Here is a 9795-nt window from a genome sequence, read left to right as displayed (position 1 = left end):
CGCTCCGGGCCTGCCTCGCCGCTCCCCGGGCCCGCTCCGGGCCTGCCCCGCTACTCCCCGGTCGCTCCCCCAGCCCACCCCGCTACTCCCGGCCGCTCCCCGGGCCCGGACCCCGGCACTCACCGGGCGCTCCCCGGGCGCTCCCGGGCCGGCGCCGGGCCCGCAGCCGGATGCCCGGTGCCGCTGACAGCGACGTCACGTCCGCCGCTGGCGCCGGAAGGGGCGGGGCGGCGGGGGCGCGGGCCGTGCCGCTCCGCTCCGCTCCGGGCCGCGCCGCGCCGGGGCCTGCCCCGGGCCCAGCCCCAGCGCCGCAGCCGGGCCCAGCCCCGCAGCCGCAGCCCCCATGGCGCTGGAGCAGGCGCAGGCCGACGGCCCCGCCGCCGCCCCGGCCCCGCCGCGCCTCTGCGAGCCCGGCGCCGCCGCGCCGCCCGGCAGGTAGGTAGGCCCGGCGGGCCGGGGCCGGGGCCGGGGCCGCGGCCGCGGCCGGGCGCGGCGAGTGACCGAGCTGTTTGTTTCGCGCAGCGGCAGCGCCCTCTCCGCCCCGGAGAGCCCCAGCGAGGCGGCGCCGGCCGGCCCCGGCGGCGAGGCGGAGCCCGCGGCCGCCCCCGGCCAGGCCCCGGCGGCGCCCGGCGGCGAGGGGGAGCCCGGGCCCGGCGGCGCGGAGGCCGGGGGGCGGCGCGGCGGGGCGGCGGAGGAGCCCGACCCGGAGGCGGCCCCGGCCAGGCCCTCGCAGAACATCGCGGTGCAGGTGGGTGCCGGCCGGCGGCGGGGGCGTGCGCCCGGCTCCCCCCCCCCCCCCCCCCAAACCCGGGGCCGGGGGCGCGGCTGCCGGAGGAGGCCGCCCGAAAGAGCGCTTGGCTTCGCGGATCCCAAAAGCGCGAAGCGAGAGCGGCCGCGCTGAGCCCGGTGCCGCCGGGAGCAGGCCCTGCCGCGTCTCCGGCCGCTCGGCGAGGCTGCAGGGGCCGGGGGTCTGACAGCGGTCGTCTCCCTTTGCAGACCGACTTCAAGACGGCCGATACGGATGTCAGCACGGATCAGGACATCGAGAAGAACTTGGTGGGTATCGAAGCCCTGCGGTCGGGGCCAGGCCCTGCTGCTTGCGCTCCCATGCTGCCGTTCCCCGGGCAAAGGAGCTGGAGCGCTGCTCTTCCCGCGGGGAGTTTTTCCTCCTTTAGTGCCAGCCTTGGAGCTCTTAGGCGGTCCTCTTTAAAGGAGGAAATGCAGCACTAGCTGCGGCTGCAGGCAGTGCCTCCCTTCGTCTTTTCTGATCAAGAGAGCCCAAGCTTGGAAAGTGGAAGCCGTTTATCTGTGCTTCTTGACAGCAGCGCCCGCTAGGTCCTTAGGCACTGCTGAGCTTCCCTGCCCCTGTCCGCACTCTCTTTGGGATGGGGGAAGCAGGAGGTTCTCCCTAAATATCCACTCTCCGCTGCAGGACAAAATGATGTCCGAGAGGGCGTTGTTGAAGGAGCGCTACCAGGAGGTGTTGGACAAACAGAGGCAAGTGGAGAATCAGCTGCAGGTGCAGCTTAAGCAGCTCCAGCAGCGGAGGGAAGAAGAGATGAAGAACCACCAGGTATTTGGCAAAGTTGACTCTTTTTTTTCTTTAACCTGCCTCTTAGCACTGCTGCTTACACAATTAAGGAGGGCTGCGTTGGCCTCGTGCAGAGGAGCAGAGCGGGCCGTGAGCAGCAGCACGCTGCACGGCAGTTTCTCTTGGGTACCACACAGTTTCACAGCGCTAAGGACCAGCCCCCGCCCAACCTGGGGTGCCAAGCAGTTCAGAACTAATTCCTAACACGGCATCCTGCGTGTGCATCCGCTCCTGCCAGTGATCTTGCAACGTCTCGGCCTTTTTTCTGAGTGAAAACTGGTGCGAAGTGAGGATAATTAGCTCCATGTGATTCGATATCTGCGGCCGCTGCTTGGGGATCATTAGGTTAAATGAGTGATTCACAACTGGCCCTGTGGTAGCTCACGCTTTTGTTAAGACAAAAGGAACCATCGCATCAGCTAGATCTAAACCAGAGCACAACTCACTGCCCCTTAAAATCCTTCTATGGTTTAGACCCTGTGTCTGTCTCCTGGGTTTCCTCATAACAAGGCTATGCATCTTGCCTGCATCTACTGAAAAGAAAGATTTCAATGACGCGTGTAATCTCACAATCTCTCTTCCATTAATCTAAAATAACAGTGGATTTAAAAACAAAACCGTTGCTTGGGAATTCTGCTCTTTATTTGTGCAATGCTTGTTTTACTCTAGGAGATCCTGAAAGCCATTCAGGATGTTACGATCAAGCGGGAAGAGACAAAGAAGAAGATGGAGAAAGAAAAGAAAGAATTCTTGCAGAAAGAGCAGGATCTGAAAGCAGAAATTGAGAAACTCTGTGAGAAAGGCAGAAGGTATTAGTATGGAAAAGCAAGTAGAGGGGTAGGGTTTTTTTTAGGATAAAAGGCATAGCTTAACCCTGATGTATACATGCTTAAGCAAAAGAGGATCACTTCAGGCTTTTTGGGAGCAGTGACTGTTTTGGCGAGCAGTTTGGGACAGACCTGTACAGTTTTGAAGGGATCTACTAGGGACAGAGCAGCTTTTCTTTACAGAAGATCTTAACCCGAATTTTGGGGCAGCAGGTTACTGCTTTGCCTCTTAGGTGTACACAGGGACAGCGTTTGGCAAGGATACCATGCAGCTCGGCTCTGCGTGCTGCCGTCTTTCCGAACCCAGAGCCTTTCCGCAGGAGGCAGGACCGCTGCGTTGCAGCGCTCGGGGTAGGGTCTCGTTGGCCGTTCCAAGTTGTTCTCCTCAAAATCTCCCGTTGCGGCAGGCTGCTCGATTGTGCCTTATGCCGAACGGTTTGAAAGGCTGACTGCTGCCATCGGGCTTTGCTGTAAGATGGGTGAAGAATCTTGCGAGGTCCGGGGCGGGGTCTAACACAAGCAAGACATGGGTTGTTTGTGAAGATCTGAAGGTTCCTTTGGATGGTGACTTTGCGCTTTTACAGAGCCATTCTGTTGTGTCGTAGAGGTCTGATTTTTTTTTTTTATTCTGAGGGCTCGCTGATGTTTTTGGATAAAGCTCCTTTAGTAATGGCTCCAAGTCCTTGGCCCCTGTTTCACCCCGAGTGAATGGCTGCAAAGCGTGCGTTGTCGGAGCAGCACAGCTCCCCGTGGTGGATGCTGGTTCTATGCCACAGTCTTCGTGCAGTGTCATGATACAGCAGAATTTTTGCCCTGGAGGATGCTCGTGGTTGCTTTCAGACAGCGACTGAACGGCACAGTCTTCAGAGCACATCGTGACGCTGGGCGCGCAGCTGTGCCAGTGTGCTGCTTAAACCGGGGACCTGCGGCGTTAGCGGCTGGGAGGTAACGTCTTCGCAGTAGGTGACTCGGTCTCTCCTTTTTCTCTCGTGCAGGTTGCTGAAAGAGCAGGAGGAGAAGGAAAACAAGATTGCTTCTCTGATCGCAGAGCAGTCCGATGAAAAGTAAGGCTATTGCCTATTACCGGAGTAATGCTGTTGAATGCTCTTTTCCTTCCAGTCATTTTGCCTTGGAGTGAATCTGATCCTTCTGGCGGGGAAGGCTAGAGAGAGCGCTCTAACAGTGCTGTCCAGTTATCTCCTCTTCCAGCAGGCTGGTGCCCCCACTCTCTGGATTAGGTCCTCTTTGATCCTGGTCACAAGCAGGCTCATAGATACTTGAGACATAAAGATTCCATAAGATGAGAGTTTATGCTCCGTGGATCAACTCGGCTTGTAACTGCTACCTCTGATTTCCCAGAATTAGGGCAAAGCTGTTTGTCTGTTCCCCGCAGCTGCCCAACTGCGCTAAACTCTGGCACGCTCAGGTATTTTAAAGCTGGGCAGAGAAGCTCCAGATCCAGACACAGATGCTCGCGTAACACAGGTGGAAAGGGCCAGCTTTAAACTTCTCCAGGATCAGAACGGCTTAGTTCTGCGTGCTGGCTGAGGTCGCTTCCTGGTTCAGACCTCTGCACCTTTCCCTGGAGCTGGGCCACATTTTGCCGCGGGGGATTCCCCTCTCCTTGTCCTGCCCAGCGTGTTTGCACGCTGGCTGTTTGCGTGCTTTGGAGCAGCTCGCTCCTGGGACGGTGACTCATGCAGCCTTGGGAGCTGTGGCTGGTGTCATGATCTGCAAGCTGTTGATCTTCCAGTTTCACCCCATCCAGAGCTACCAGGATCGATCGGTTTTGTGGGAGTTTGTCATCTCTCCTGTCCCACGCCATTCCAGTGCCTAAGCCTAAGCCGACTCATGTTTCTGTCTGCAGGCAGCTGTGGGAGATGGAGCTAGATAAGCTGAAGAACCAGCACAATGAAATCAACAGGAACATTCTTGAGGAGACAGAACGGGCCTGGAAAGCAGAGGTCAGTAGGCGACTTCTTACCTGCAAAGCAGTTGAAGAGAGTCTTTTTAAGATTCCAGGATGTAATGAATGATTACGTGAGATCAGCAGCAGTTGAGGATGAGGCCAAGTCCCCCTCTCCGTGGGACAAGGGAAGGGATAAGCAAATAGCAGTGCAGTAAATGTTAGCTGGGACTGACTGACTGACTTAGCTGGTGCCTAGCGAAGAGATTACAGTCGCGGTCTGGCAGTGGGAAACAAGGGAGCACAAAAAAGCTCCTTGTTATGTGGGGCCTCTCTCTGCTAGATCCTGTCCCTGGAGAGCCGAAAGGAGCTGCTGGTGTTGAAACTAGAAGAAGCAGAAAAAGAAGCGGAGCTACACCTCACCTACCTCAAGTAAGTCCGGGTAGTCTCAGAAACAGCAGGGTAACTCAAGCATCCCTACGCACCCATCTGCTCTTCCTCTGCTTACGCTGGAGGTTTGACTGAACTGGTTCCAAGGTTTCCTGTGGCTTTCTTATTGAAATAGTGATTCAGTAGTGTCGCAAAACAAGGGTGTGTGGGGCTGTGCTTACTCCCTGTTGTTGCTCATCTGCCGAACGCATGCCCTGCTCTTGACAGAGCGCAGTAGGCATGGCACCGGCTGTGGTGCGGGTGTCTCTGTCCTCCGGATCAGTCGGCACTCCGGTAGCACCACGCGCTCTCCTCTTGCGGGGTTTCTTGCCTGGGTGTGAGCCCTTCTTCCCGCCCGGCCGGAGGAGGGGAGCCCCGATGGGGGAAGGCAGGAGGCTGCGGGGTGTCAGTTGCTCCTGCTTTGCTGCCGGTGAGAGCACAGTTGCAAGTAGGAAAGTTTAGTTGCGCTTGCAGGTCTGCGCCGCCCACGCTGGAGACAATGAGGCCAAAGCAGGAGTGGGAGATGAGGCTGAACAGGATACGAATGACCAAGGAAAGCGTCCGAGTAAGTTCCTGCTGAATGGCTCCCAGCCTAACAGCGAGCAGTTTGTCGCGTCGATGCTACTTTGCATGCTTAGTATCAGCCCTCTTCGGGAGAGGGGCGAGACCCAGAAAAAGCTGTGTGCCCAAAAGCACAGCACAGGCAGCCTGCCTTTGCGAGCAGCCGCAGAGATCCGCCCGCCTCTTCGGGCTCACGTGCGGGGATGCGAAGGCAGCGTGTTGGGTTAATTGCAGAGGCAGTTACTCCGTTTCTCCCTCTGGGTCCTTTTTCCTTCTCTTGACTCCCAGAGAAGCAAAGTGTGTCTGCTTTAGGGCCTGTGGCCGTTCTAGGGCTGGGAATGCTCTGCCCAGAGAGGGGGGGTCTGTCTGCGTGTTCTAGGCACGTGGTGCCCCAGACTTCCTCAGGCAGAGGCTTTGATAAAGGCGTCTGTTTTCTTTTCTCTCTGCTAGGATCAGTTCAACGACCACATTCAGATGGTGAGAAATGGAACAAAGCTGAGCAGCCTCCCGCAGATCCCAACCCCGACGCTGCCGCCACCTCCCTCAGAAGTGAGTGCCTCTCTAGCCTGGCGAACGCAAGTTTTCCCTATGGGGAAGTTGCCGCGAGGCTCTGGGGACAGTCTGCCCGCTGGCCCGTTGCTGGCGCTGCCCGTGTTGGAGGAGGCTGTGCGGGATTGCCTTTTCTGGAGTCCTCTGCTCGTCCCATGTCTGTCCGGGCTTACCTGCCGTCCCTGGCAAGGAGGGGAAGGGTCTCTCTCCCTCACTGCGGTGCCTGTGGTTCAGCCCGCTGCCTGCCTGGCTGGGGATGAAGGCGCTCGGCTCTGCTTTCGGGTGGGCTTATTCTAACCAGCCTTTTCTCCTCCCGCCGTTTTTCTTTCTCAGACAGATTTCATGCTGACAGCATTCCAGCCCAACCCATCCCTTACTCCCAGGCTCCCATTTCCCATCGGACCGGTTCCCGTTCCCATGGTCATGCCGAGTGCTGATCCTCGGGCGCTCTCCTTTCCTCTCCTGAACCCTGCGATCTCCAGGCCCAACCAGCCTTCCCCGCCGCTGCCTGCTTCCCAGGGAAGAAACAGCCCTGTCGTGGCATCGCTTATGGGCACGCACGGCCCTCACATGGCTCCCGCCGCCTCCATCCCTCCTCCGCCAGGCCTGGGAGGAGTTAACGTCACTCCGGAGTTTCACAGGCCGCAGCCGGCCGATAAGCTGGAAAAGCTGCTGGAGAAGTTGTTGACTCGGTTTCCGCAGTGCAACAAGTAAGTGTCTGGCGTCGTCCTTCCCGGAGAGCGAAGACTTGCGTGCGGGACGTGAGCCGGGGTGAGGGGAAGCGGAGCTCCTCTTGGCGCTCGCCAGGTCTGGAGGAAGCGAGGGAAGCCTGAAGGCGAGGAGCAAAGGCTGGGTGCTCTCCGTCAGGTTTGCCATAGCGCTGGGAATGAGAAACGTTTGGAGCTTTGTCTAAAGGACAGCAGTGATACCTGAGCACAGCCGAGAGCACCCTACACGCAGCACTGCCCCAGGCGAGTCCTTCGGCCTCCGCGGTGCTGCATCCCGGCTGCACGACAGGTGGGCGCTGCCTCCCCATCCAGCGGGCGTTTCCCGCTCTTTCCCTGGCATTCTGGGGACAGAAGCTCGCTCAGCGTGCCATTCGCCGCGTTTAGAGGGCAGATGGTTGAGAGCACGCACTCCTTTGCTGTGCCGCAGGCTTTCCCTGGCGCTGGGGTGGCCGGCTCGCCTGTGGCAGTGTTGCAGGGCCTTTGTCGGAGGGTCCCCGTTCGCGGGGGCCGCTCGGCTCGCCGGCGGTGGCTGGGAGCTCTTAGCAGGTTGCTGTCCCCGCAGGGCCCAGCTCACCAACATACTGCAGCAGATCAAGACTGCTCGGAGGACCATGGCGGGTCTGACCATGGAGGAGCTGAATCAGCTGGTGGCGGCCAAGCTGGCGGAGCAGCAGGAGCGGGCAGCGGCCGGAGCTCAGGTGGGCGAGCGGTGGGGGGGCCGGTTTTCCCCAAGGTGATGTGGGGTAAGTCGGGCGTCCTTTTCATCTGCGCTTTTCTGATGTGCCTTGTTTGCCTTGCTGCAGCCTCTCAGCCGAATCAGGGCCCCCATGTTCTCCGCTCCGCTGCCTCAGATCAGCACACCCATGTTCCTGCCCCCGGCCCAGGTGGCTTACCCTGGAACGGCGTCACACGTAAGGCTTTTTGGCTTTCCTGGAGCGCTTCGCCCTCCCCAGGGAAAGCGGAGGGAGGGAGAGAGGGAGCCCGACCTTTGAGGAGTGGCCAAAAGGATGAGCTGGTGAAGCTGGGGCCTCTCTCCTCACACAGCTGCTCAGGCTGGTGAGGTAGAGGGGAAGGCTTAGGGGCATGGATCCTTCGTGCTTCACTTTGGGGAAGATGGAAACAGCCGCAATAGAGGTGTGGGAGGCTCCAACGTCGTGCGACAGCTGTGTGCAGAGGGAGGAATGGGGCAAACCATGGCTGCAGCTGGCAGGACGAGTAGCTGGAACGTGGAATACATGTGATCTGAGCTGGGGTGTCTGACTTCGTGCCTGTCTCCTTTCTGTTCCCTCGCTGCTCGTCCCAGAGCCCGGCTGCCTGTAAGCTGTGTCTCATGTGCCAGAAGCTCGTGCAGCCTGGCGACCTTCACCCCATGGCCTGCTCCCACGTGCTGCACAAGGAGGTGAGTGAACTTCCCCGCTGCGTGCCGCTCTTGGGTTCTATTGTGATGGTTCCAAGCGCCGATTCCCTCCCGGGGGCTCTGGGCGCAGGTAGCAAGATCCTGGGACCTGTCCCGAGATCCTGCCAGGAGAAGGGTGCGATCAATAAACAACTCCGCATCCTGCCGCCCCCCTGCTTCCCATAACTTTAGCTGGGCCACCCCGGTGGTGGCTTTAGGAACAGGCTGTCCTTATTCCTGGGCTCACTGCGAGGAGGGTTAGATCCTGGCCTTTGGCCTTCCTGGAGCGTGATGGTCTGGGAGGATCCAGAGTACAGGGCGATGGGGAGAGCTGCCACCGTCACCCGGGTGTCTGGGCGCTGCGGGGCTGCGCACAGGAGCTCTTGGGGGGAAGCAGGAGACTTTCTCGTCTGGCGGTGCTGGCGGTGGTTCCCCTGTGTAGGCGAACCCCTCATCCCAATGGCACTGGGGCCTCCAGCAACTGCCGAGGAAATGGAAAACCATGTCTTGAGGCGGGGCCGATGATCCTGCTAGGTTGAAGAGGGCTCCCTCCACAAGGCGACCTTGTGATGGAGGCTGTCGCGAAGGAGCAAAAGAGACCATCCCTTAAAATGAGTGCCCTTGCCAGCACCAGTCTGGAGAAGTAATGCCACGCTGTTTGCAGCGCCTTTGAGTTGTGCCAGTGGCTCTTGACTAATCCTCTCTCTTCCAGTGCATCAAATTCTGGGCACAAACCAACACAAATGACACTTGCCCCTTTTGTCCAAGTCCCAAATGACGGCTACTCGAACAAAGCGGTCCCACAGGAGGAGTTGCTGTGAATAGACAGGATCCGTTCTAAGATTTCTACAGTTCTATATTTATACGACCATGTATACACATGTACATTTTTATTATATAGGTAATGTGTGTATAGAAAGTCTGTATACATACAAATTCATAAATAAAGTGTGTATATTATGCAGTGATTTGGTGCTGCTCCTCATTTCTTTGTTCACAGCCTTGCTGGCTTCCTTTTGGATGGGTGTTAAAGCGTAAGTGGCTTGCTGGGACTCCCCGCTTGGCTTCCAGCGGCTCCTCCAGGGCCGGCGCTCCCGGCAGCTCCACACTTGCCCCAAACCCTTCCCCTTGGCGGGCTGCCCTGCCGCCCCATGCCCCCGCAGGCTGCTCCCCTGCCACAGCCATCACCCGGCCATTCCCCTCTTAGCAATGAACAGGTTGCAGATGCAGAGCATTTTTTTTTTTTGTGGTCTTTTTTTAATGTAATAATAATTTACCGTGTTAACATTCATTGTTCTTACATAGACGATAGGTTACAGAGTACTGGAGTCGACAGCGACAGCCTGCGGTGACCGTCCCTGTCCCCCTCCTGCGGGGCAGAGTTCCGCATGTGCCTTCACCCTGCGTTCCCTGCTGTAACTCTGGGCGCTGGGGAGCAAATGGATTCAGCCGCGCTGCAGGATAACCAACCTGTTGCGGTTCCTAGTTTCCCCTCTCCAACCCTTTCTCTATGGATTTCGGTGGGATTGCGAGGCACTCAGCACCGCTTCAAACCTTGCACTTACTCCGCAGGACTTTTTTCCCCCCTTATTTGCAGTCCGTGGTGCAAATTCAGCACTGCCAGAGGCACCTATGCCTCGGGGTTGGTCAGCGCAAGCGCTGCCTGGGCACAGCATGCCCGAATTTGGCCACAGGCCCCATCTTTCTACCCGCGTGCGCACGCTTACCAGCGTGTTTTAAGGCAGTGGTCCGCAACGGAGTCTCTGGGGTCCTGGGGGGGGCAGTCCTGGGCAGGCACGAAGGAGGGT

General features: G+C 58.6%; 1 protein-coding gene across 1 annotated transcript; it reads left to right on the top strand.

Moving 5' to 3' along the window:
- Positions 1–343: 343 nt before the first annotated feature.
- RNF214 (ring finger protein 214) lies at positions 344–8951 on the top strand. The gene is made up of 15 exons (XM_075723164.1): positions 344–435; positions 523–748; positions 997–1056; positions 1433–1573; positions 2261–2400; positions 3414–3482; positions 4286–4382; positions 4668–4756; positions 5216–5318; positions 5765–5863; positions 6197–6573; positions 7154–7289; positions 7395–7502; positions 7895–7990; positions 8700–8951. The coding sequence occupies exons 1-15, from the start codon at positions 344–346 to the stop codon at positions 8763–8765; spliced, it is 1899 nt and encodes a 632-aa protein (XP_075579279.1). The 3' UTR covers positions 8766–8951.
- Positions 8952–9795: the final 844 nt, after the last annotated feature.

The sequence above is a fragment of the Pelecanus crispus genome, chromosome 19 (genome assembly GCF_030463565.1).
Source record: "Pelecanus crispus isolate bPelCri1 chromosome 19, bPelCri1.pri, whole genome shotgun sequence".
Lineage (NCBI taxonomy): Eukaryota > Metazoa > Chordata > Aves > Pelecaniformes > Pelecanidae > Pelecanus > Pelecanus crispus.
This window is presented reverse-complemented; position numbering and strand designations above follow the sequence as displayed.

Excerpts from the sequence above, each read along its gene's own strand:
- RNF214 (XM_075723164.1), top strand. The coding sequence starts at position 344 with ATGGCGCTGGAGCAGGCGCAGGCCGACGGCCCCGCCGCCGCCCCGGCC. Across the intron at positions 1,057-1,432 it reads AGGACATCGAGAAGAACTTG|GACAAAATGATGTCCGAGAG; the intron begins GTGGGTATCGAA and ends TCTCCGCTGCAG. Across the intron at positions 7,290-7,394 it reads GGGCAGCGGCCGGAGCTCAG|CCTCTCAGCCGAATCAGGGC; the intron begins GTGGGCGAGCGG and ends GCCTTGCTGCAG.